We start from the raw sequence: 27,919 nt of genomic DNA, 5'->3' as shown, positions 1-27,919 counted from the left end.
TAGCTTGTCAGTTTACGAGATACAAGTAAACTATGAGATAGTCCGCAACTGCAAATAAAATGGCACGATATAGTCAATAAAGCACAGTAAAATGTTGCATTTTATTTACTTTTACTTGTTCCTGTTTGGCATTGTTCTGCATATATGTGAATTTTCTCACGCGAAACCCGTCTGTGGATGGTATGATAAAGAATGGCTCCTTCTGACACAAGTCTGCTGACTCCCATGAAACAGTGTATTTTACAAAATCAAATAAAATGTTGGTGAGTCTTAACAGCGGCTACACAATTTTCCGACAGGGCTATAGCCCCTTCTGTTTTGTGCAGTGCCATCTCAGGCTCCATTCATACCAGCTTGCAAAAGTCACAGTGACATTGATTTAACATGGAAAAAATGCACAGTCTGAGGGCCAGATATTTATACAACCGTGCAAATGTCAGGATGACATTAACTTTCTGAGTAATTACGCACGACATGACCAGAAATAAGACGGTGTGGTGCGACTTCCGCCTTTCACGTCCCTGTCGAGATCAAATATGCATAACATACGATAAAAATGTAGACCTAAAATTCACTAAATATGTAAGTGGAATAACTGAAAACAAAAAAATAGCCACTGTTGTACGCTTATAATGCAGGGCTGTCAAATTTAAAGAGTTAATTCCGGAGATTCATAAAAAAAAGCGCGACTGATGATGGATGGATGCACAGCCCAATTCAAGTACAGTACCATATTATCTGTACATCTTTAGCACATCATCTCAGGACAAAACACCATGCTCAAGTCACCACTGGGCCTTACAACCCAACACTGCTGGAGTGTGGTGCTTGTGGGCAGAGCTAAATGTACTGAATAAATTTGGAGAAATGCTGGGCAAGACGACTCCGTTGAGTAAATTACTCAAGGATCAAATAAATGTTTCAATTAAAATATACTTCATATTTGGTTATTTTACATTCATATTATCATAACATATTATTATTACAAGATTCACAAAAATAGAAGTTAAAATGTGATTAATGGCAATTAATTACAGATCCTTTTTATTAATTAGTTACCAAATTTAATCACTTGACAGCACAAATATAATGCTATAACAACTTCAGAAAGGAATGAATATAAGATACCATTGGAAAATGTTGCCTAGGCCGTGCGGTCAGGGAATGCAGGGGAGTAGGAGCCTTCCTGACAATCCCATAAATGTGACGACTGACAAAACAATGATAACATTAAATTATTTCCCAGGCTTTACATTAATTTGGGGTTTCAATATTCAATTATTTCGCAATATTCGCCTTACATTATCAGAGCTCCCTGTACAGTAGGTGGCGGTATACAGCCAAGAGACGTAATCCGCCAGTAAATTATAACAAGAGGAGGAAGAAGAAGGGGGGGGGTGAAATTGGTCTCGCGAGTCTCAACGGGACTTGAGCTTACGAGACTTGTTTAACAGAAGGACGAGAGACTGAAAGTAGCAAAATGGCCTTGACGAGATAAAAACGACGTTTGTGAACGTGCCACTTTCCCCGTGGGTATCGACATGAATTTGGAGTCGGCCGGTCAACCCCGGACGGTCGACGTCGAGCTGGAAGACGGAGAAATCTGCGACGACGAAGGCGAGGAGAGCTGCGCAGCCCGGCTGGGGGATGGGAGCGGCAGCAGGCCCGGCGGCGGCGCCGCGGTGCCTCCGCGAGGTCCTAGGCCGCCCTACATGAGCCCCTCACAGCCAGACTTTCGCCACATGATGGCCTACGACGTCCACAGACCCTCTAACCACCGGCAGCAGTCCGGGCCGAGCGGGCCGGACCGACCTCACGCTTCTGGCCCGCTCTCTCTGCCACGACCTCTTCCGCTACCGCTACCACTACCACTACCACTACCACTACCACCACCGCCGGGTCCGGGACTCGCTCCTTTGTGCGGCGGTGCCGACCCGCGGCCCAGCTTCTGGGAGCGGAGCCACGGTGCTCTTGGGAGGTTCAGACACCGGAGCGTCCCCAACGGAGGACGAGGTGTCTGGAACCAAGGCTGGGCCGGCCACAGACCCACCGTAGCTCGTTATGGGCAAGCAGAGAACAGCAACTGTCGCAATGAATCCCCGGGTAGGAAACGTATCCTTCACGACAAATTTTCACTTCACTGACTCCAGAAAACACCATAAGTGGGTAGAAACCACTCAGCAGTTTTTCCACACATGCCCACATGCTCTACGCGTAGCTGACTGACAGATAGACTAGACTCAATAATAATCAACGCAGGTCATTTAGCGTTCTGTCTGTCGGGATTGATTAATGATAGCAACCTGTCTATTCGACAGTTAGTCTTTGTCATTTGAATGAGGAAAATATTCTCAGTAGTTGTGGTTTTGTTTTAATCGCTGATCACCTGTTCTGAGAACACACTTGAGCTTGTTTCAAACCAAATAGTTGACTTGAAGATCAGTGCCTCTCCTTGACACGTGACCACAGAGAAGCCGCTTGGACGGAACCTGGCAAGAAGACCCCCACCTAGTCTGGCCAAGTGCGATGGTACAGAGTCCTTTGAGGACCTGCTGTTCAAGTACAAGCAGATCCAGCTTGAGCTGGAGTGCATCCGGAAGGAGGAGAGCATGGCAATGGCGGCCAAGGTCCAGGGGGTGGAGGCCAAGGATCAAGGGGCAGTCGCCTTGGTTCAGGGGGCACAGGAGTGTCCCACAGAAGCCGTCGCACTTCCCCAAGCATCCTTGCAGGTTCCAGTAGAGAACAAGAAAAGTTTCCAGGCATTCAACATCAAACCGTTACGCCTGAAACTCTGCACGCCTGCCGGTCTGGACACCAGCACCGACGAGGAACAGCAGCAGCAGAAGCAGCAACAGAACCAAGAAGAGAACGACGGTGAGTGAGTTGAAAGCAGTTTCAATAGCAAGATTTGAAGCGTCGTTGACTTCATGTCTTGTTCACGCAGCAATGCGGGTGGAAGAAGAGACCAAGGCGGTGGAGGTGTGTGTGCGTCACGATGAGGAAGTCAAGGATGATGTGAAAACTCCCGGAAGAGAGTCATCGGCCTCCAGCGAGGATGTCTTCATCTGTCTCGATGAGGTATTTGGCCACCATCTTTGTAGTTCCTGAGCATTAAACTGGAGTTTTGGTGGCACAAGCACATACTGTACTTAACTCTTTCACCGCCATCATAGGTAAAATGAATTTACTTTTTGACATATATATCCATCAATGGGAGTGAATTGTAGTCGAATAAAAAGAGATTAGTAGGATGAGAATTACTGAAGCAACACCTGTAATGTAGAAACATGACGCGTGGCTGCCACCTTTTGTGGATTGTGTCTTTTAGCGTTGCCATATCTGGGGTTGCCACGGTTCTATAACAAATAACTCCAGGCAGTTTTGTTTTTAGAAGGCATTTTAGATTTAGTCTCAGTCATTTGGACGAAAATGCTTATTAGTTTTTGTCAGATTTAGTCATTCCTATTCGTGATAGTTTTCGTCGACAAAAACTCAAAAAGATTTTAGTCGGTTTGGAACATTTCGTGTACTCCAAATTTGTCGTTTTTTTTTTTTTTTTTTTTTTACATTTAAAAAAAAAAATTATCTCATCTTCTCATTTGTAGAGTTTGATAAACGCCATGAGCCTATTTTGATTTAAAAAGTAGAAAGAGCAGATATTTGTTTGGAAATGTACAAGGTCAAAGTATGAAAAACACAGAAATGGTCCAATTGATCATAGGCGCTTGGAAAATGTTAAGTCAAGGAAGTTGATGTTTGTGCTGTCTGCGGCGATGCAGCTGGGCGGTCAGGTGGAGGAGGAGGACCTGTCAGAGCTGCAGCTGCGTCTGCTCGCCCTACAGTCGGCCAGCAGGAAATGGCAGCAGCAGGAGCGGCAGGTGATGAAGAGGAGCATAGAACCAACGGCCGACAGTTCGAGGGTCGATTACAGGACCAAGCCCAGGTCTAGGGCTCAGGACCGGGAGCGAGACAAGGCCAAGTCCGGGAGCAGAGAGCGGCCCAAGCCTGCTCCCAAGCCTGCTCCCAAAGCCGCTCCCAAGCCCCCCGCCAGAACTCCTCCAGACAGAAGCAGGCCAAAGAGGAGCAGTGGCTCAGGTGAGAACCTGGAGCAAGTGAGAGTGCCCGACAATGCTCAGGCGACGCTCAAGCGTGTACGTGCTTGCTCTCCACAGCCTCGGTTTCCAAACAGGCATTGAGGAAGCAACAGCTGCGCACGTGGAAGCTTCAGCGCCAGCGGCAGCGCGACCAAGTCGAACGCCACAAACGAGAGGATGAGATCCGCAAGATCCGCGATCTGTCCAACCAGGACGAGCAATACAAGCGCTTCATGAAGCTGGTGGGCGGCAAGACGCTCGGCAGCACCAAGGTACCCCTGCCCCTCAAGCTAAACCAACACGTTAGCCCGCTCACCGTCATTCAACTCCGTCTCCGCCCTTCAGGCCAGGGACGGCGAAGGGAGGAAGTCCACTGGCAGGATGGGCAATGACACAACAGGAAACCTCTATCAGTATGATAACTACGACGAGGTTGCCATGGACACGGACAGCGAGCCCAGTTCCCCAGGTATGTCACGCCAAGTGTCTCGATCGCTAGGGCGTCGCGCGTCGCTTTCACTACACCTTTCAAGCTGGTATGAACGGGTCATACGTTCGCTACCGTTATTGTTGTGTAGTTAGTTGATCAATTTTAAATGGATAAAACTCCAAATACCCTAGACAAGAATGTGTTTTTCACAACAACGTTCAGTGTGAACCCCACCTACTGCCCGAAGACGGCTGGAATTGGCTCCAGCACGTCCGCGACCTTTGTAGGGCATAAGCGGCTCGATAATAGATGCATATTAGCCTATTGAGTTTTTGAAATTACAAAAGTTAGATATACTGTACATGTAACGACAAAAATACACACGTTTACAAAAATAAAATAATTTTTAATGAAATTAATTTTCTGCAAGGTTACCCACCCACATCCATTCAAGGTTTGCAATGTCCAAAATGTCAACGCAGCACAAAAGAGTATCAAATATTTAGAATAGAGGTACTAACAAAGATCAGAAGAAATTTTTTAATGGAAGTTTTGAAAGATAAAGATGTCCTTAAATAGTCCCACAATGGGGAAATTTGCAGTGTTACAGCAGAAAAGATATAGATCACACAGAGGCGGCGGCGCAATGTTGCCGTGAATGAATAACATTGGCAGCAGACATTCATAAAAAGCATGCAAATATACACGGTATATACGTATATACACAAATCCCCTTGTATAAACACACGCTTTTATATCCCACAACATATACAAGTGTAAGGAAACACTCCTAATGTCTTTCCGTGGTACAAAGGGGAAATAAATAAAAACGCTGCAATGATAAAAAATACTGCAATGATAAAAGTACTGTAATGGTAAAAGTACTGCAATGATACAAAATACCGTAATGATAAGAATACTACAATGGTAAACAAAATACGGCATTGGTCACTATTTAAGTACACCATTGGATAAAGTACAGTAGTAGTGTGTATTGCATCCCAAGACTGCACAATTGCACTAATGCCCGCCCGTTTGTAGGCTTGACCCAATATTCTTGTTAAAAGGTCTGATAGCAGCCGGCAGGAAGGAGCAACGAAATATCTCTTTCGTACAGCGAGGGTGTAACAGTCTATCACTAAAGGAGCTGTGGAGTGCTCTCAGAGTGTCATCAAGTGGGTGGGCTGGGTTGTCCAGCATTGATGACAGTTTCGCCGTAATCCTCCTGCCCCCCCACTGAGTCCACAGAGTCCTGGGAGCAGCCCAGGACAGAGCTGGCCGTCCTCACCAGTTTGTCCATTCTCTTTTTGTCTCGGCCCGAGATGGCTCCTGCCGAGGAGACCACTCCATAGAAAATGATCAATGAAACCACAGAGTCAAAGAAGTTTCGGTTGTTGCGCCCGATTTCATTTACAACAGAGTGTCATTTCGGACATAGCGAGCTGTAGTAAGCACACACAAGCGACCGTGTGCGTCTGATGCAACGTCGCACGCGGTGTCCGGTTGTTGTACGCTAAAATATTGTAGCGTCTACTGTGGATTGTGGCGGTATTTGTCAGCGAACGCACGTGTATTTAAAAATCAAAACATAGTTTTTATATACGCGCGGCGTGATTGACATCGAAAAAGCTAAAGCACAAGCGCTAACTTGCGACCATGCACCACATGTTGCGTTTATGGAGTCGAAAATTTCCCCACCCAAAGTACAACATGACCTATTTGTCTCAAGCCATTAACAGGAACATCCAACAATAAAACATAACATACCTAGGTCGTTAAAATATACAAATTTACAGTGCTAAAAAAGATTGGAAAGAATTGGTTATCCGTATAGATGTGGTGGCTTTGCTATTTCCGAATTTTATGGTATGCATCACGCTTGAGATTTCTCTCATTGACCGCCCTGCCCCTCTCTTTCTCTCTCGCTTATTTTTCATGCACATGCCATATTTTGAATGTGCATATGATATTATGCATGCTAGATAAGCAAAACAAAATGTTTCATATTCAGGTTAAATAAAAAAAAAAGTTGCTTTTAGTGATAGAGTTGTACTTGTGCTACTATACAAGTCTATGTTGTTAAAACATTTTTATTTTATGTTGCTTGAAGTGAAATAAAGCCACAAGTTGCCAAATAAAACGTTTTAGGTCTCGGCTTATTTAGAAGCAATGCACATTGATTCCACTTTATCTGTTTGTTGTGCATAATCCTTAATAGTCCATCAGAAAGTCTTTGCGATTGAATGGAAACCTTGTGTGTCAATGTTTAACTAAAACAGATTAACACCTTTTTGAGTTTTGGTCCAATAACTTTACAAAATATAGACTAAAACCTTTTTTTTTTGCATTACCGACGACTAAAACCTTTTTGAGTTTTCGTCGCCTAAAACTATCACGAATAGGAATGACTAAATCTGACGGAAACTAGTAAGCATTTTCGTACAAATGACTAAGACTAAATTTAAAATGCCTGTTAAAAACAACACTGATCAGTACAAGTGAAATCACCATAAGCCGATCTTCTGGATGCTCTACAGAACGATTCATTCAAGCAGTACAGAAAAGCTGTTACAAAAGCTGCAAGGATTCCAGCAGTCAAGATTGCATGGAACCATCAACAGGCTGAACTGATGCGGCAAGGTTTACAAATGGAGATTGCAAACGTGGTAGTCGACCGGAGAAGAAACAAAGCCCCGTACATATTGAAAACCCATGGCGGGCGTTCACAAATAGTCGCGTCTTGGAAACGTACATGATCAAACCCATGTTATCAGAATCGGGCAACAACTTTATGTGGAAGTACGTTACGCGCCCGATACGGCACCTTCTGTACTGCAATCCGGTGATGTTTTCCAAATGAAAAGTGATTTCAAAACAAAAATGGCGCTACAAATCGGAAAATCTATCTGGACAATGTAAGCTGCAAGTCTGAACTTATGATAAAAGACTTCAAGGCTGCTTCACAGCGATTGTGATTTATTACAGCTGTGATGTCATGAGTACCAAAAGGAGTGACAATTTTCAGACCTAACCTGTCCTCCATGGTACTTGGTAATCATTTTCTTCTCGCTGCAGTTTATTTTCCTGTTGTTTGGTTTCATGCTTTCTCTCTCGCGCATTACTCTTGTGCAGTGTAAAAAACAACAAATCGTCACAGAGCAAAGGAAACCACGAGAAACAATATGTAACCTGCAGTGGCAGACCCTGCATTTCACTTGTTGGCCTTCAATGAAGTCCTACTTAGTCCGACATGAATAAATCCCCCTCATATTACCATCATTTATGACACCACGTCTGAAGAAATAATATACATAAAGGCACTGGACAAACTGGTGAGGAGGGCCAGCTCTGTCCTGGGCTGCTCCCTGGACTCTGTGGACTCAGTGGGGGGCAGGAGGATGACTGCAAAACTGTCATCAATGCTGGACAACCCAGCCCACCCACTCAATGACACTCTGAGAGCACTCCACAGCTCCTTCAGTGATAGACTTACACCCTCGCTGTACCAAAGAGAGATTTCGCCGCTCCTTCCTGCGGACTGCTGTCAGACTTTTTAACAAGAACATTGGGTCAGGCCTACAAACGGGCGGGCATTAGTGCAATTTGTGCAGTCCTAGGATGCAATATAAACCGCTACTGCACTTTCAGCCAAGGGTGTACTTAAATATTGACCAATGATGTATTTTGTTTACATTACAGTATTCTTATTACAATACTTCTATCTCTGCAGTATTTCTACCATTGCAGGACGTTCACTATTACAGTACTTTTATCATTGCAGTACTTTTATCATTGCAGTATTTCCTATCATTGCGGTACTTTTACTATTACAGTACTTTTACCATTGCAGTATACTTTATCATTGCAGTACTTTTACAATTACAGTACTTTTATCATTGCAGTACTTTTACCATTACAGTACTTTTATCATTGCAATATTTTTATCATTGCAGTATTTCCAATCATTCAGTAGTTTTTATCATTACAGTGTTTTCCCCCTCTGTATAATGAACAGGCATTAGGAGTGTTTCCTTACACTAGATACATTTATACTGTGTATATTTGCATGCGTTTTTATGAATGTCTGCTGCTAATGTTATACATTAACGGCTACATTACGCCGCCGACTCTGTGTGATCTATATCTTTGCTGCTGTAACACCTCAAATTTCCCCATTGTGGGACTAATAAAGGACATCTTATCTTATCTTATCTTATCTTATGCACTACTGAGTGAGTGTTGGACGACTTAGCTTCTCTTGAAAGGTCCATCTTGAAAACGTCCTCCCAAGTGTGTCTGCAATTAAATGCACACTTTTCCCTCCTTCGGCTTTTCTGGTTTAAAAAAAGCAAGGATAAATTTTAGATTTTCGAACGGTTGCCAGTTGCGACTTTCGGTTGTCTTGATTCCGCATAATGCTACCCCTTCACGAGTAGCTAATCACCAGACGCGTTTGTCACCTTCAACATGAGGCCCGCGAGAAGGCCTTACTGTCCTCAACTCGTGATCTGATTGGCTATCGTAACTGTCTATCAACAGGGAAAAAAACCTTTGAGACACAGAACAGATGCCCGCACGATTGTGTCTGAAGACCTCGGACGAATAGTGCGTGACACTGTTATTGTGAAACCTGCCTGGCAACACGAGCTAGCTGATTTCTGATTGGATAAAAACTCTAACCTAAAAATTCAACACAAAGATATCGTATGACATCAAAGTGAAGAATATGATCATGATTTCTTGATTATGTTTGGCTAGCAGAGAAGGCCTTGACCGCTCCCAACACAGGTAACATGCCATATTTATCTTTGAAACAGATTTTGGGGCTGAATGCAGCAAAATGAGGCCTCCAAATTGGATTTTTTGTTTTATGGGATTAGGCGGGCATTCTAAAAATCGCATTGGAATTCATTACCCCCACAAACATCAAGATAAACACAAGAATTTGGCGATTTGGGGGTTTTAATTAAAACATTTCTTCTGATAATCATTAGTACTTCTATTCCACATTTTTCGAGGCTTCTTCCACAAAAAATACTATCATCACCCCTCCCTACCGTAAGGTTTGTGGTGGGCCGACACATGCCGTACTGACCCAGGCGGAAGTACGGGTCTATCATTAACGTCGGACCTTAACAAATGAAAGTGATGCTCAGCTGCAGCTCTCAAATTGACTTTCCGTCTGTTTGTTGTTCAGCACATCCTCCTTTCCTCGCTGAAGGCTCTGCGTCGTTCCCTGTGACGCCGCTTTACGCGACGGTAAGTACGCTTTTCTCCTCTCAGTTGGCAGTTGTCGGGTGGCTTTGGATGTTCTGGGACTTTTTGTTGTCTCGTTGCAGCCTTTCGCTGCCATTACCCCTCCCCTGCCGCCGCCCCTCCCTCCTCTGGCCAACGACTGCGCACTCCCTCCCAAGCCTCCGTTTGCTGATGAAGAAGAGGAGGAAGAAATGCTTCTCAGGGAGACGTGTCTCATGTCAATGGCCAACAAGCGGGTGGTGACCGCTGAGGTTTCGTAGCATTCTTCCTTTGCATTTCAATGAAATTACACGTGTGGTTACAGAACGGTCACTGGGCTTTGAGGTCGGCTATTGTGTCGTCTTATTTGCCACAAATCTCCATTAGAACAGACAAATGAGAAAAAAAAGATCAGTTGGAGAACATTAACAATCTCTCTGTTAAGATAATTCCAAAATGGACGTGCCCTATCACTGAGGGGGAAAAAAAACTTTCCAACGTCCCGTTTCGCCAATTTAATCTCAAGCATAATTATGATGACATGAACCTCCACAACTCTCTGCGCACTTTGTTCTTTGTCCTGTTCGGGGGACAGAAGGGGCCCATACCTGCGTCACATTTTCCACAGCGGCCGGGTCTTTAAAAAAGCATAAGATTTGCTTTTAAAATATTTTTTTTGCAATTACCAAAAAGTGGTATGAAAAAAGTTTTAAGTAAGGTATCTCCAAATCTTGGACTTTCACTGTACCGGCGTCACGTCCCACTTCCCCAGCGAGTTGACGTTCCACCCCGGTGGCGGCCCGCGACTGCATATCAATGACATTGTGGTCACCTGTCAGCAGGAGCCGTTCTGGACCGGACCACCCTCCCCGACCGCGGCGCCCTCCTCAGGTATGGAGCGGCCTGGCAGAGGAAACCTGAGCGCCGTCAGTCTCAACACCATGACAGCGCAGCGTGGAAAGAAGTTCACCCGAGGAGGAGCTTCCAGAGCACCACTGGTGGTACGATGACAAAGATGATGACAATGACGACATAGGTGTCAAAAGTAAAGATAAATGTTTTAAAATGAGGCAGGTACGCCCCAAAATCTGGCAGAAATATAATAAAATTGCAAAGTACTCACCTGAAAAATCTAATCACATTCAATGGGCAATTGTTTGTAGTTTAATCCTTCCCACCACTTAATGATGATGATGATGATGATGATCTGCTGTTTTGGTGCATATGCACAGCTGCCACGCCACAAGTCTGTGGTGGTGTCTCTGAACGGGTCGGACGACAGCGACTCGGACTCGGACGTGGCGGCGCAGGGCATGTTCGGCGGCTTGGAGTTCATGATCAAAGAAGCCCGAAGGACAGCTGATGTCAACGCCAATAAATCCAAAGACGTGGCGGAGACCTCGGAGAAGGAGAACAATCCGGTGCGGACGCCCGAAACCTTGCCCGAGGCCAAGAAGGCAGAGTACCGCTTCCTCAGGGAGGAGCTTGCATGGTATGATGCTGCGCGGCACAGTTTTCAGAGGATGTGGCAATACTCACCTCGATGGGCGTAAATTGTTATTTTAAAACCTCCTCCTCCTCATCAAGACAGAGTGATTTTAATTAAAATTGGTATACACATTAAATGTCACTTGAATTTTAGCTCAATTGTAGCTAGAGTTTGGGAGCTATGGCCCGTTGCATTTTTCCTTTTTTTTTTTTCCTCAGGAACTATATCACATGTTTTGATTGAAAAAGAATATAACAAGGATTCCAAATCTGCATTTTTTTTTTTTTGGGGGGGGGGGGGGGGTTGACCTATAAATTGACCTTGTGGATCTCGTGGCCCGAAAAAAATTGTCATAAAATGTTTTCAATTCAAACTTAAATTTTACTGATGGATTGTTAGTGTTTAGCGGCAATAGGGCGTCAAAGTATCCATACGCTCAGGCATTAAATGAATATTCAATTAACATCTTTAATCTTAAACGGCTCATAAACGGTTTTTCATTAGAGGCAAGGTTCTAATAGTTTTTGTGTTTTTCATCATACTTAGTTCTTATTATTCGACTTTAGTTGTTTTTTTTTTAATTCAGTTAGTTTTAGTCGTAGAGCAAGTTTATTTTTATTACTTTGTATATTATTTTTATACATTCCATTTCATTTGTGAGTTTTTGTATTAGTTTTATTTATTTATTAATTTATTTTTTTTAAATATAGTTCAAGACGGGAGGTGGTGCGGCGTGTGGATGTCACAAAGCATTGTGTAATGAAGTAAACTCAAATTCACAAACAACTGGTCTTTTCGTGTGCGTTGTGTATGCTACAGCAGGGAGAAGCAGAAGGCGTCCAGTCACGATGCTCGCTCGGAGATCGCCGCCAATCCTGCCGCGGCGGCGCTGATAAGCGAAGCCGAGCAGAAGTTGCTGAAGCAAAGGTGACGAGACAAGTGACGCTGCGACGGCACTGGAAAAACGCCAGCGTAACCCAGAAAGCCGACTTCCTCCCCTTAGAGAGTTGCTGGTACGGGACGAGGCGCTGCTCAAGAACCTCCTGCAGCAGCAGCTGAAGAAGTCCGAGTCCCTCAAGGTGGCAGAGTCCAAGATGGCCAGGCTCCGTGAGCAGATGCAGGCCTCTGAGAAGATCGTGCTTGCCAACAAAACGCTGCTCAAGAAGATTCAGGAGCAGGTGAGCTCACATTCGCCTGCCTGCGATGCCGCTTCCGCCGCTGCCTCTTACCACCTCGACGCGTACAATCAGGTGCGCCGTGTGGAGCACCGCGTGTCTCTCAAGAAGACGCTGGCTGCCCGCTTGGAGCAGGAGCTGCTTTGGATTCAGAAAGCTGCTGGAAAAGAAACCAAACGCAAAGCTGGAGCCATCCACAAGCCGGTGAGTATTTAGGATGAGCTCCTAAGCCGTGTGAAAATGTCATTCTTATCTTTTGATGTTAGATTGTCAGGCTGACGATTCATAATTTTCTGATCGAAATTACGATTCCTGTGTGGATTCTAATTCTTGTCTCCGCGGCAGTAAGTTAAGTCACAATTCTCAATTCTCACCAGAGGTGTGGTGGCCTTTGGGAATTTCGGGAGGCTCCCAAATTGCCAGGGCTTTTAAATAGGCTGGGCAGCATGGCAGGCATCCGCACCTACGATTTTGGAGGTGAAGATCCCGGATGCGTACTTGGGAGCTGTCGTTACGTGTGAGCTGTGCTTGTGAGGCTCAGAAACGCCTTTGGACACTGCTTTTGTTCAAGAAGTGAACAGTTGCAGCTCTTGTGGGCCTTCCTGCACACAGCCAGCATATGCCAAATGCACGCCATCTCAAAACTGGCCGCATTTGTGCCAGGCGGCAAAGCGCCGCATTTTTGAGTCGCCTTTTATCGTGAACATCCTAAGGTATATGTGCCATAATCATGCTGCATAATCAACATCTCGATATTAGGACTGCCAAGATTAGTCAACTCGTCACGGTGACGTCACCGATCCAAATCGTCGACAATTAATTTAAGTAGTCAACGAGTCATTTATTTATTTTGTACATTGCTTTTTCTCGCGCCTTTCCCCGCTGGATTTGGGGCGCACATGCGCAGTCGCGTGTTGATCCAGGTAATCCACGATCTACCCAAAAGCATCGTGGGTAGCGAGGAGGGGCTACCTGGTGTTAGCAACAGAGTCCTACATTTACAGCACGTTTCAGCCACAAACCTCCCGTTCATGGCAGCACGATGGGGATGCGCGATGAGCGAGAAAGGAAGCATGTTGTGGCTGATGCCTTTTTTCATTTCTGACACGTTCAGTCACGTCTGCAAGATGCCTGTAGTTGCCACACACACACAAAGTTTGCGGTGTTCTTTTTGCTACGCTTACATATTGTAGTGTTTAATATGGAGTAAGGAGGCATTATTCAGTGAACTCGCATTTTTTTAACAACCAAAACAATGTGCGTATGCTGTGTTTGCAATCGAAGGAGAAAGATCTCTTTTGCCTCAAAGTAACAAAATATGCCAATATGCCACAAGGCCTCGTTGGCATCACATAACAATAAAACACAATTAAGTTGGTTGCAATATACAGACGCTCCCCAACTTACGAACGAGATACGTTTCGAACGGTCGTTCGCAAGCTGAATTTGTTCGTAAGTTGCTTCAGCGCTATATTTTGTATTATAATTTATGTTTAAGGCCTATATAAGTATAGTGAAGGTATATATAAGTATGATTAAGGCTTGTATAAGTAACCTGGATTGGTTTGTACTGAAAACATTTAATAAAATGGAGAGAATACATACAGTACTGTAATATGTATGTTGGAGAGAGAGACACACACACACACACACACACACAGTATGTACATGTACATATTAAGATAAATAAAATGACGTTTAACTTACTTTTGGAAGATGTATGCACTCGATGCTTGAGTAGATGATGAAGAAAGTGGATGAGGAGGATTTTATATTGTGAGAGGGTCTTCCTCCTCCGTAATTTCGATGTAGGAGGAAATTGAGGGTCGAGGAGAAGAAGATGAGGGTTGGTGGGTATCTTCCTTGGAGGAGTTGCTCCAAACCGGCAGAAAGAAGCGATCTAACGACGATTGCAGTTTTCTTCTTTGTTTTTTTTCATCAGGAAGGTGGATGCTGGGTGAGCTCTCACAGCACCAAGCAGCAGTATTCGCAGCGGAAAGAAGCACTACTCGGAAAAAGGCGCGCAATACAAAATCTATTTTACAGCATCTCTTTCCGAACATTTTTTGACATATAGAAATTTAGTGTTCGTATGTACCGTTGTTCGTAACTCGAAAGTTCGTATTCAGGGGAGCGTCTGTACTACGTTATCGTACTAACAAAAAACAGTGCATTTTCCTAATATACTCCTGATTTCACTACCTTCTACATTAAAAAAAAAAGACTTGTGCTCAAGAAGAGTGACATTTGTTTCTTTTTGTATTCATAGTTAGTTTTGTGTTACTAGTGCAACTCTGCATTGTGTATAGTTTTGGTTTCGTTTTAAAATGCACTAAACGATTGCAGCCAAAACATTTAAGGCCACAATATTGCCTTCATTTTTAACTGCGACATTATTGAACATATCAGAGATGCTGGTTTAAGCTGCAAAGCATAATTTAAGTTGAATGTTGTATCATTCCATTCATTTGTACATACATGAAGAATCAAGCTGTAAACTAATGATGGTTATATAAGAGCAGCTGCTTGCTGGATGCGACATGCCGCAATTTACATATGACCCGGTTAGTCGACTAATCGTGACTACTGTTGATTAGTCGACGACTAAAATAATCGTTTGTGGCAGCCCCTTTTAAGATTCCACACCTGCAAAGTGGGTTCATTATCTTGCTGAAGTTCTCGCTAACACTAATTCAAACAAATTCGTAAACAGTATTTGAGAAAAAAGATCTTCAGTCAAAATGTTGCATTTATATTTGGATCAGTGTGCCAATCCCTTTGTAGTTATTAGGGAACGGATAAATTATTTGATTGACTATTTCCCTACTCCCTAATCAGTACAAAGCAATTTCCAGAGTGATACAATACACTGAAAGAAAAAGTAAGGGTTTGTGTTTTTTTTTTTTTTTTTTTCCCCCTCTTCTGTGTGCCATATCAGGCCAGTAAGCTTCTGCGGGTGGATGCTGCCAATCACTTTGCAGCACTGATGGCACAAAAGCAGCGTCTGCAGCAACTGGAGTCCGAATACGCTCTAAAGATCCAGAAGCTGAAAGAGGCACAGGCCTTGCGCAACAAAGCAGCGCCGTACGAAGCCCCGAACGAGCGGCGGCCCAAACCCGCCGCGCTACCCGACCCAAATGTCTGTCTCCCGGGCTCTCCTGGCCCACCTCAGCCCTCTCTGCACGACCTCACTCAGGACATACTGATCCTGGACAGCAATGACGGCGCCGATCCCGAGATGGGGGAGCCGAAGGCGGAGGACCCGGAGGTGACGAGCGCACCTCGCGTGGGCTCCGCTCCCCCTCGGCGTCGCTCCTTCCGCCGCTCCAACTCTACCAAACCGAACCTGGAGCAGCTGAGTTCCACTCCTGCAGCCAAAGGCCGAGACGCTGCCAAGCCCGCCAAGAACACGGCGGACGCAACCACTGACGCATGCGCCGCCGGTCTGGACTTGGACGCACTCAGCAGCCGCCTCCAGCGGCAGCTCGGGCTTGGAGAGTTACTCCTGGAGGAACTGGCCAACTTGGGTGAGCTGCACCATATGGAGGACCAAGACACGCACGTGCACAAAACCGCTAAGGTATGCTTGCCGCCACCCACTTAAAGAGACGGGCTGTGTTTGCTTCTGTTCATTTTCATCTGTGTGTACATGCGCAGGTGCTGGCATTTCGAACGGATACAAATAAAGGTATAGTGTCGCTCACGAGGCCAGTTCCTTTTGGCCCTTACCACAGTCCTCTCTTGGTCTTCAAATCTTACAGGTGAGCTTTCAAGTACTTAATGGCACGCAGGTACTGGCTGACTTGAGCCTGCCGCAGCATGAAACTCTGCCGAGCGAGAATATCCTGTGACATTTTGCTCAGCAGATAGCTCATGGTGTGAGCATTGTTTTTGATGAGTTTTCCATCTCACAAGGCCTTAAGAGGTAAGCTCAACTACTCCAACTACGTGTTGAGGGCTTAAATTCAGGGGGCCAATCGAATTGCATCCTACGTCCGTATGATTTCAAGATAACAAAACGTGTTTGACATTTGCTTCAAGGCCTCGGGAGACAGAAAACTGTTAGGGCATGATGCGCACACACTAAGGCTATCTGCTTAGCTAACGGTGGCGACTGACTTTGTGCTGAGCAGAAAGCTCCATTGTGTGGCAGGCTTTCCGTGCCCATTAGCTCATGGACATTGTCGCGAGAATGATTCTGACGTGCGCCTTGCGGTCATGTGCTGTGCCAACGTCAGGTTCAGCCCGTACTACAGAACCAAGGAGAAGTTGTCCCTGAGCTCCGCCACTTACAGCAACGCCATCCAGCCCAAACGTTGCTTCTGCCGCTTCGACCTGACGGGAACGTGCAACGATGATGACTGTTCATGGTGAGGAGGCAAGACGGCTTCGCGCCGTGATGATTGGAGCTGATTTGAGTCACTTTCCCCTTTCGTAGCCCGATATCGATTCATCAAACCATACTTTTGTGGTGGTCGTCGTGATGATGATGATGATTATGATGATGATGATCACTTCCTCCTGTCCTCCTCCAGGCAGCACGTGAGAAACTGCACTCTGACTGGAAGTCTGCTTTTTCAGGACGTGCTGTCCTACAACTTGTCTCTGATTGGCTGCTCGGACAGCAGCACGGGCAGCCAAGTCAGCGCTGCCACAGGTGGGCGGACTTCACCCCGACATGTTGTTTACACCGGAGTAAGGCTGCACCTTGGAAAGGATTATGAGTGCGTTTATGAAAAATGATACAATTAATTGAAATTTTTGCAAATTGTTTTGTGGACTGTTAACTTATGACTTGCAGACCTCCAAGGGTTCTGGGACCCCGGTTTGAGAACCACGGATGGTTCATAATAAACATGGAAATGGAAGTTGAGGTCAAAACAAAAGACATGTTTTGAGGGTTGTGTCGTGTTGTAGAAAAGTACCTGAGCAAGCTGTTCGGTCCACACAAAGACGGGATGGCAGTGGACCAGAAGGCCGTCTTCCTGGTCAGCAAAGTCAATGAGAGCCGTCGTCACGGTGAGTGACGTGCATGCCGACCGGTCAGGAGGCGAAGCATCGCGCTGATTCAGGTACTTGCTTTGTGTGCAGTCCCGCCCTTCACCACCTGGAAGGATAAAAGGAAATGGAGGCTGTCACCGCAGAGCGAGCGCCACGACTGGGACGGCGAGGAAGACCCCGTCGGTGCGGAGTCGACGTGCGCAACGTCAGGTCCGTGTGCGTGTGCGTGTGTGTGTGTACGCACAAACGTGACATGATTGTCAATGTAGAAGCGGATTGCCCCATCCTATGTAGCAATGTTATAATAATACAAAGAGGCAATAATATCAGGGTGCAAGTGTGGCCTTTTCCAAGAACCTTTGACTTCATTGCCCAATTCATTGACCCCACTCGTGCATTTCTGCGGTCAAGACTACATTCTTCCCTGTTAGCCACCGGTATATATGGCCAGGTATAATTCTAAAGTGGCCTCGGTCCCACACCTGGCAAGAATCACTCTTCAGGAAACACCGAAGAACAAAATGTTTAAGCCATGAACACTTTGTCATCGTCAAAGAGAGTCAATTTCAACACATTGGCTTAAAAACAATTCAATGTATAAATAAAGCACACAATAGTATCAATTTGGTGGGAAAAAATAGGAACTTGAGCACATGGATTTCTCCACTCGACTTGGGTGAGAGACTGTTATTCTATTTACTGCATTAGTGTGGCAGCCGGCCAGATCTCTTCGTTCCCGCTGCTTTTATTGCATTTCCAGAGTCCCCGTTCACATGTCTTCAACCTAAGGGGTGAGGGTTTCTGGCGAGCCATTGACGACGCGTGAACTTGTTTTGCTATGTGTGTATGTGCACGTGAGAGAGAGATTACTGTATTTGTGAGTCAAAAATGGGTCAAAGCCTTACATGGCAAAACATCTCAGTCACATACACAACTCTCTAACTTTAGAACGTTGCACTGCAACAGACAGATAAGGGAAGTGGAGGCCTCCGTCTTATCTTCCTTTTACACTTCACGTGGTTGTTAAGAATGCAGAAGCTTTCAAATCGTGGGAGTAAAGCAGATGTGTGATAACTATTTTCAGTCACACAAGCCTCATTTCTTCTGGCCCACTTCTTATCTTTAAACAGAGAAGTCTTGCGGCATTAGCCACATTTTTTTCATTGCAAGTTGTTGGTGTTCCAGGGCAAGTGGACGGTTGTCCCGTTGGGCCGTCCATGCATCAGTCTTCACTTGGCCACTGTGTGTTAGCAGACATTGGCGTGTGCCCGTTGGACGCGCGTGTGACGTCTGAGGACAAGCGTTACTTTATCAGTGACACTGATGACATCTGCAAGCTGGAGAGCAGCGTTTTGGACAACCCCGGTGACACGCAGCTATGGATCAAATTGGCCTTCAGATACCTCCACCAAGGCGACACGTATGCCGCCGTCCACCTCGCTGGCGTGTGGGCCACCGCCCCCGTCCAACGCCGTCTTTCTCCTTTTGTAGGCCGCTGACCGAGTGCTTGGAGGCAGCCCTGAACACGTTGTCTCGCGCCCTGGAGAATAACTGCGATGACCCCGAAGTGTGGACGCACTATCTGACGCTCTTCGCTCGCCGTGGGCGCCGCGACGAAGTGGAGGAGATGTGCCAGATGGCTGTGGAGCACGCACCGCACCGCCACGTTTGGTGGAACGTGAGTGAAAATATGAATCCACCCACCTGGCGTTTGTGACTCAGGACACATATGTGACTTTGTCCCCATTACGTGTGGTCTCCAGTATCTGAGCTTGGCGAGCACGTTTGAGGGGAAGGACTCTGTGTGCGAGCGTCTCGTCAACTTCCTGCTGGGCGAGGAGTGCGGGGCCGCGTCTGAGGAGCGCTCCTTCCAGCTGTTGGAGGCATTGCTCTACCGCGTCCACTTGAACGCCTTCACAGGCCGAATGGATGCCGCCTTGGCCATCTTTCAGGTACGCTTAACCTATGGGCAGTTCACGATTGCCGTTTATTTTCTGTGGAACCTTCACTGTTTGTTGAAATTTTCACCTGCACTTAACCCCCCTTTATTTCTGACGTGTCCCACACCCAACCACAATAGATGAAACACCTTTCAATAAGAGAAGACATTTTTCTTACACTTTTTTTTATCACTCCTTCGCTCACAGTTCTCCAAATGAGAAGCAGAGCGTGCTTGCCGCGACCCGCTTGTCACTCGCAGTTTAAGTTTCCTCTAACACTGACCTCAAAGAAACAACCAAAAAAATGAATATTTAAAAACACCAAATTGTTCAAACGATAATGGAAGTGCACTAGCTTCAAACTAGCATGTAATGTGCAGTGCCATCGACTGGCTAGTCGAAACTAGCCTTCATGTTATGGTCATTTAAAAAAAAAAAAAAATTTGAAACAACTGCGACTTTAAATACACACAGAGCAAACAATCCTCCCTGCGACGTAGGAACAATGTTGTATTTGGCAGGTATTTTAGATTTAGTCTTAGTCATTTGGACGAAAGTGCTTATTAGTTTTCGTCATCTTGGAGGGAACATTTCACATGACGCATCGCCATACTTTCAGGACGCCTTGAAGCACAATCACCCGGAAGCCCGTGTGGCCGATCACCTCGAGGCAGGCCACCGCGCGCTGGCCTGGTTGTCATACATCCACCTGAAAGAGTTTGGCCAACTCCCGTCTGCTCTATATGACCCGTCTGAGTCCGGCCCGTCCAGGCTAGTCAGCAGCGAATGCTTCCTGTTAGCATGGCACTCAGCTGCCGACATCACCACGGAGCATGAGACGCTTTTCGGCCTTTTTACAGGTAAAATCCACTCAAACGGCGTGACGCTCCCCGTGTGCATGTTTCCGTTCATGCGTGTTTGTTTTTGCGTACCAGACGGCATCCGTCAGTGTAGTGATGAATCTCTGGCACCAAGCGAGAGGACATCGGCCTGCCTGCCGCTACATACCAACTTTCTGCTATTGCACAAGCTGTTGGGCAGGTAAGCTGCAGAGTTCAAGTTGAAGGTCATGCGTGTGACCTCACTGAGTGCTTATGTGTAGGTTTGAGGTGGGCGTGTCATTGTGCGAGGTGCTTCTGGAGGCATGTCCCGAATCGTGCGTCCTACGCGACATCCTGTGCCAGTTCCACATGTGCTCGGGAAACGACGACGGCGCCGTCGGCTCGTGGCTCCGCGCGCTGGCCGAGTGTCCCGACAACCCCGACGTTTTCTACCACTGCTGTCGCTTCCTCATGGCTCAGGTTGGCACAATTTCCTTTTGCCGGACAAGTAGTGCCAGTCCACTCAGACATCTTGGTGGTTCATTTCAGTTGATTGCAATTGTTTCAAATTATTTCAATGGTTCGCAAACATTTTCCATTTCCAATATATCAACCAATCCTTGGCTCACCAGGTAACGTTACATTCTTAAATGCTCTGTAGGAAAGTTAAAAAAAATTAAAAACACACATAGGATGAGTTGCGCATCAAAGTTGATTTTAAAAATATCTCAATTCGTCAAATGTAACGGTTTCCAAGGATGAAATGCCAATGTATGGAAATTAAAAGTTGAATACAACTAAACTGTACTTTGCCAGTGATTCTTTGACTTACCACAAGAGGGAGCCGGTGGAGGATGTAAAGGGTGGGGGATGTAAAGCTGACTGGTATCGGGAGAAAAAGCAAATCCCGGGGCAGGGGAGGGTGTGATGGATTAAATTTTTTTTTTTTTCTCTTAGTTAATTTGAAAGGCATATGGCAAAAAGCTATGTGACATGTTGTTTGACAGGACAAGTGGAGCGCAGTCACGCCGCTCTTCCGAGGATTCGTCTTGTCTCTTTGTGAGGAGCAATCCGCTCACGTGACACCTGTCGACGTCCTGCGGTGTGTCGCCTCGCCTCGCTCGTTCGTTTGTTCAGTCCATTTTTTCCCATCGATCCTAACTGCAAGTGTTTGCCTTCAGGAGCATCCTAGGCCTTCCCACAGATGACGTGCGGACGTCAGCCGTCATCAGGAAGGATCTGGAAGATCGGCTGCTACAGCAGCGCTCCTTCCTACACCTGCTTCACTGGTACCGGCCCTACACCAGTCACATGATCCCCATTTAATGCAGATGTTTCCATGCCGGTGGGAAATGGCTACAAATATTTTGGTGTATTTTTACACGACTGAGGCTCACCTATGTCATTTTTGTTTGATGAAATCAGAAGTTGAACAAGTCAGACTACATCTTTCCGAGACGTGAGAATAGCAACGTGACAAGTGGCTGCCATCTTTGTGAAATTTTCTCAAAAACGTGGAATGAACATTTTAAAAGAGTCTAAAGTCATCCGAAACCAATCTTTGAGTTAATCGACTACTGGTCTCCTATTGTGCTCTGTTCATTGGCATTCAGACGTTTATTTTGACATTTATTTTACTGTTTGACACGAAAGAGGGCGGGGGGAGTTGACCAAACTGGCTCAAGGCGATATCACTTTCAAAAAACTTAATTTTAAAAATCTAACAAAAAGTGAACAAAGATCCCAGGCTCAGTTGCATCAGTTTAATGAAAACAAACATGTCTTTAAAGTTTACTAGTGCAAATAGTTTTCTATTAGTTGTCAGTTGTAGTAGACTGACATCTATTTAAAATTTCGGCGAAGTCTCTTGCCTTACCTCCCGGCAGTTAATTCATCAGCCTTCAAAGTTTAAAAAAAAATAATAATAATAAAATAAAAGGACCAAAATACTGAATATTGGCCCCGATAATCGGGGTCTCTCACTATTGCTGATTATCGGGAAGATGATGATGATGAATGACAGCGAACTCCGGTCGCAATCATTCACACATGCTCAACTCACTAATAAGATATAAGATGGCCTTTAACAGTCCCACAATCACGAAGAAAAGGGTGTTTTTGGTCGACATTTAGGGCATTTTCTAGGTCCACAAGTTGAAGATGCCAATCCAAACACAGTCAGCATTTTTGCCCGACTCCTATTTTGGGCAAATCTTGTCACGTTGCTTACGACAACACAAGGGCAGTCAGATCAAGCCGAGTTGTGCGTGTTTCGTGAAGAAGCTCCATCGTCTTGTGCACTGCCCGTTTGTACTTGTTCTTGCAAGAATCTGAACTCCTCTTCAAGTTTATCCAGGTGAGGTGGAAGTGATTTGAAGAGGTCACACTCGCGTATGTTGATCCTTACAGTCGCTGGCATTGGTTGCACGGGTCCGTGGGGGATACGCTGGACGCCTTCGAGAGGGCGCTGGGCTCAGTCATGGCACGCGACGAGCTGCACCGCCTGTGGACCGAGTGAGTGCCGCCAGTGCCGTCAAACTCATTTTCAGGTGGATTTGTTTTTAAGTTGCTGAATGACGTAGAACAACCCAGTAAGTTTTTCAGGATAAAAATGTCGGACTGCGTCGCACCAAATTATTCAATTCTTTGTACAACTAAATCAAAAAGATGACCGTGAGCAGTGTTGTTTTTGGCAGGTCTTTTAGATTTAGTCTTTGTCGTTTGGACGAAAGTGCTTGTTAGTTTTGGTCACATTTAGTAAGTAAATTTGTTTAAGTTTAGTTTTAGTCGACGGAAATTCAAAAAGGTTTTAGTCTGTTTTAGTTTAAAATAGGCATACACGGTTGCCACCCAGTAGCAAAGACTTTCTGGTGGACTATTAAGGATTATGAATTACAAACAGATAAAAGTGGTAACAGTGAAATCGATGCCCATTGCGCCAAAATCAGAAAAGAACCAAAACATTTTAATTAGCAACTGTTGTGGCTTTATTTCACTTAAAGCGACACAAAGAAATGTTTTAACAACATAGACTTGTTCTAATAAAGTAGCACAAGTACAAACTACATTTCTTCTTGACTTGTAACGGCTTGCTGTTATCACGGCCAAGTAGCCTACCGAGCATGATTCACTTTTAGGAAAGCGCTTCTCTCCAAAATGACTCTTTAAAATACAATTTAAAAAAAAAGGACATTTACTGCTACTTTTGCGAGCATCATCCTTTTTTTTCTGTGTCCTCTGCGCGCCTGTCAAAGACGTCTCATCAATGTTCCGTTGCTTTTGAGAATCAGACTGGTTTTGGGTTGGAGGGGAAAATATGGAAATGTTTTATTAAGAACTATTTCACACTATATAAAGACATTAAATTCATGCAATTTTGCAGCCCGAGTGAACCACGTTGTTGCAAATTCGGCAGGAGAAACGTAAACGCAGCAGCGGCTTCTCGGGGCAGAAGCGAAAGTGACGTAGGAGCTGATGCACCAATGTGACAGTAATGCAGTTATTTAGTTTTATTTTTTTTATTGCGCAAAACAAAATGTGCAAATGGAACACGCAGGGATAAAAAAAAGCCACAGAGGCAGAGAAGTATATTTCAGTAATACGTGGTTAAAGCGCGCAGCCACCGAAGGACCCCGACCACATCTAGCAATCCGTCCTCATCTGGTACCGGCACCGGCTTTCGATGGCCGAACACAAACTGTCCAATTCGAGCTTTAAAAAAGAAAAAGAAAAAATCAACGCACTTTCAAGTAATCAGTGAAAAAGTCGTTGGCAGAAAATTCCAATGGCTGTTTTTTATTTGTGATCCTAACAAATTCCAAAAAAGGATTCACAATTCCGGGTGAATATGCTTGCGAAATGACTGGATGAATTGTTGTAAAATGAGTGTTGTAAGTGGTTGGAAAAGTATACGATCGCCCCAGTCATGTGCACACCAAAAACCCCCGACTTCCCTGCTTTGTGTCAAAAGCTACCTTCAGTTCTGCAGCACGCACGCGGCCCAGCGCTTGCCCGACTTGATCCTGCGCTGCCTGGGCACCGTGCCCTCCCGCCTGGAGGTGCCCTTTGACCCCACCCACTTCTGGACATCGTACCGCTTCCACAACAAGGCAAGAAAGATTCGGGCTGGGTGGGGCGACCCGCAGCCTCCGTCAATGTGTCTTTGCGTTTGTCCTCAGGTGGTGGCGCTCTACCTCAGCTGCGTGGACGCGTCCCAGCACGCGGCGCTCTTGGAAAGACTGCATTACATGATGCCTGCCAACCTCGCTCTTTCACTCAGGTATGACCGCCTCTTTGTCTCTCCTCACGCACACACACTTGCGCAAACTGTGTGTGGCTGTATGTGTGCATGTAGGTTGATGCACCACGAATGTTCGGAGGGGAACTTGGAGCATGTCCGCTTCCAGGCCAGGGTTCTGACCGCCAGCGCCCCCAAGTGTTTGCCTGCATGGAACATGTGAGGACATCTTTATTGTGCGCATTTCAATACACATCCTGTACAGACACACTCAGATGCACACCCAACTAACGCACGTTTCCATGCAGAGCCATCGCTGTGGAGGCGGAGCTAAGGCAGCCAGCAGAGGTGAGGTGCTAACAAGTCTGTGACGCTAAGTCTGCTCATGCAATCCAAACGTTCTCTCACCATCCTGGATTATTTGCCTCTGTGGCGAAGGAAAAGAGCCAAGCATCCGCGTCTTTGTTTTCCTCTGACTCGTCGTAATCATGCTAACCTTGTTGATTAGTGTAGTCACCTTCTAGCTTAGCATGAGCCACCCTAAACTGCGAGCGCGTTTGTCCTCCCTCATCTCCACTTTGTGGTCTTCCTCGCGTGTGCTTTTGTGATTTGCAGGCTCGTCGTATGGTGCAGCAAGCGCTCCAGAATCTTCCGCTCTGCGCTCACCTCTGGAAACATGTAAATCACACACGTGCTAAGCGACACTCTTAACAGGAAGCAACCGCTCTATCATAATGAGTGACTCAGGCTCACCTATGGACTCCCTACCCTACCCCCACCGCCTTGCACCCAACCACACTCCTGTGCATTTCCTTTGTCGCAATAATTTCTCTCTTCCTCTTGTGTCCCTCTACTTCCTGCTATCCCCATCCCGTTTCCTTCCACCCCCGCCCCCCACCCCCTTCTTCCTGCTCTCATCTGTGCCCCCTTTCTTCCGACAACCAGCTACTGCAGTGGGAGGCGAGCATCGGCGGCGTAGGTGCGGCGGAGCGCGTCGGGCGCGTGCTGTGTCGCGGCGAAGAGGCAGGCGTGACTTTAGCAGAGCCGGTTGCCGCTGCAGCTCAGACGGACGCCGTCTGATGGGTGGATGTCGTTTGACGTGTGAGGGCGGCGATACTTTGAGTCAGAAAGTTGAGAGCAAAAGCGGTGCCTCCTCCTGGTGTACGTAAGTATGTCTGCTGAGTGACGTTTGCCTTGTCTCACTTCCTCTCTTTTCCCTGGGGGGCGGGGGGTGCGTGGCCCGTGGCCCGAAGGACGTTCGTCACTATTTCTTTCTGTTATTGCGGAAGCAAGGAAGCAGACTTATTTTGTTAACTTCTGGGAAACAAAGACACGGCCTTAGCCATTTCAGCGATGCCGCAGGAAGTGACAAACGCTGGACAGGAAACAGCTCATTTGAAATTTTGCCTTTTTTTTTTGTGATTAAAAGTATTGTTCATCAGTGTATGTTTTTTGTTTGTTTGTTTTTTTATATATTAAATTATTTTATCAACATAAACACAACTTGTCTCTGGTCTTTTCTGACTAAACAGGAAGTGACGTCTTGAAAGCATGCCTCTGCTCTCACCCGCAACCGTCACGCTCACCCCAAGCCGAGCCTAATAATATTTCAAAGAATTAAAAGTTGCCTTACTCTGGTATCTTCACACCTTCAAATGCAAATGTAGAGCGAAACATCAAGAATATTTCCTGCTTTTCAAACAAACTCCTCAGATGATCAAATGTTACATTCAATGCCAAGTCCCTCACTGGGGACTTTTCTTTCCCAATTGAATTCTTTCGGCTTTATAAGTGGCATAACTAGTCGTTTCGGATTGTGCAAATTCACATACGCAATATATTTCATCTTGTGTGTGTGCACGAGCGACCGTGAGAAGGTCAGGATGTTGGTGTGGCCCAGTGCAGGATGCGGGGGAGGTCGGAAGGGAGGGAAACGCGGAGGTTGTTTGAGCGATGTAAGTGTCATAGAAATGAAAAGAAAAAAAAGTCACAAACAATTCAATAAAAAGCACAATAAAAACATATCTTTTTGGGTAGCTGTAACATATCAGGTTATGACTGGCACAAATATTGAGAGAGGTGACCTGAGGTAGGCCGTTGTGTCGCTGTGGCCTTTTAAAAACCTTCCTATCTGCGTATGGCGCACACATCTGCTTGTCTTGCCATTTAGCTTCGTGGGAACCTTTCATGACATTTGATTTTGAAAAGCATTCTTTTAAAGAAATTAGTGTTTTTTTATGTTAAACCAACAATTCCCTAATATATATTTTTTTTAATTTTACTAATAGTCCTATTTATAATAATTTAAAGAGGTAATGAACCGAAAATGAAAAGTATATAGATTGTAATTTCGTGGCTTGTGTGGCAAAATGAACACAACAAATATTAAAGGAGGACGACTGCTTTCGATAACTTAGCAACTTGTTGGAACTCAAGTGGACTTTTTGATCAATTCCAATCAGGTTTCCACTCTCATCACAGTACAATATTAAAGAAGTGATAAAAGAGTGATCATTAACACAGGGAAGGTTTTGGTTCTTGTCTTGTTGGACCTCAGTGCAGTGTTTGATAAAGGTCAACGATGCATTGTTGAGCGGGTTGGAAAATCGGGTGAGATAAATGGAACAATCCTAAAATGATTCAGGGTCTACTTGAAGTTACTTTGAGACCATTGAAAGTTTTGGATCTGATTGAATGGTAATGTCATTTGGGGTCCGTCATTGGACCGGTTTATTTGCATACATTACCCTTGGGTTAAATGCTTCAGAAAGCCGAACTTGGCCATCATATTTCTGCAGATGACAATTTCATTTATCAATGACCCCAAATGACAACAGTATAATTAGCATGCTGTGTCACTGTCCAAAGCAAATTAACAACTGGATGAACCAACAATTCCTTCAGACAAAAAAATGATGGTCATTGTTTTTAGTCATTAAAAAAAAAAGATAACCGCAATAAAACACCTGGAGTCACTGTTGTTAGAAACCAAAGACTAGGTCCAAAATTCTGAGGTGTTAATAGATTTTCAGCAAATACATCAAACAACTGCTACTTCAGAATATATTACTCCAGCCCTAAAGGCTTTACACCAGGGGTGTCAAGATCCAGTCCTGGAGGGCCGCTTTCCTGCATGCTTTCAATCTCTCCCGGCTGCAACCCACCTGATTCAAATGATCAGCTCATCAGCAAGCTCTGAAGAAGCCTGATAAGTATCCTGCTCATTTGAATCAGGTGTATTGCAGCCGGGGGAGATGGAAAACTTGAAGGACACCGGCCCTCGAGGACTGGAGTTTGACACCCCTGCTTTACACTGTCTCCCAGTCATCTGGAGAATAGATTTTCATTCTCTGCTAGTGGTCTATAAATGACTGAATGGTTTGGGTCCTGGATACAATGTTGAGATCTGCAGACTCGGGTCATTAAGTGGCGTCCACGGTTCAAAGCAAACACGCTGAAGCACCATTTAGCTGTTATGCTGCATGCGACTGGAATAA

At 45.5% G+C, this 27,919-nt stretch overlaps 1 protein-coding gene across 3 annotated transcripts; it reads left to right on the top strand.

Moving 5' to 3' along the window:
- The first annotated feature begins 1,403 nt into the window (after nt 1-1,403).
- Nucleotides 1,404-25,866, top strand: zfc3h1 (zinc finger C3H1-type containing). Of its 3 annotated transcripts, none has more exons than XM_088298345.1 (34): nt 1,404-2,112; nt 2,470-2,874; nt 2,945-3,078; nt 3,780-4,095; nt 4,173-4,366; nt 4,440-4,563; nt 9,722-9,783; nt 9,864-10,031; nt 10,602-10,760; nt 10,992-11,251; nt 12,068-12,175; nt 12,252-12,426; nt 12,499-12,627; nt 15,362-16,003; nt 16,081-16,184; nt 16,662-16,793; nt 16,959-17,080; nt 17,341-17,442; nt 17,515-17,634; nt 18,610-18,844; nt 18,916-19,102; nt 19,188-19,376; nt 19,984-20,224; nt 20,300-20,405; nt 20,467-20,665; nt 21,193-21,287; nt 21,367-21,474; nt 22,595-22,699; nt 24,156-24,294; nt 24,364-24,464; nt 24,540-24,641; nt 24,731-24,770; nt 25,038-25,100; nt 25,368-25,866. In XM_088298345.1, the coding sequence occupies exons 1-34, from the start codon at nt 1,542-1,544 to the stop codon at nt 25,500-25,502; spliced, it is 6,072 nt and encodes a 2,023-aa protein (XP_088154471.1). In that variant the 5' UTR covers nt 1,404-1,541; the 3' UTR covers nt 25,503-25,866. The 3 variants fall into 3 exon arrangements, with proteins under 3 accessions (XP_088154471.1, XP_088154470.1, XP_088154472.1); XM_088298344.1 differs by having other exon boundaries at nt 10,599-10,760; XM_088298346.1 differs by having other exon boundaries at nt 1,405-2,112; nt 10,599-10,760; nt 18,679-18,844.
- The last annotated feature ends 2,053 nt before the right edge of the window (nt 25,867-27,919 follow it).

The sequence above is a fragment of the Idiotropiscis lumnitzeri genome, chromosome 6 (assembly GCF_059441095.1).
Source record: "Idiotropiscis lumnitzeri isolate Australia: NSW breed Sydney's pygmy pipehorse chromosome 6, RoL_Ilum_1.0, whole genome shotgun sequence".
Lineage (NCBI taxonomy): Eukaryota > Metazoa > Chordata > Actinopteri > Syngnathiformes > Syngnathidae > Idiotropiscis > Idiotropiscis lumnitzeri.
This window is presented reverse-complemented; position numbering and strand designations above follow the sequence as displayed.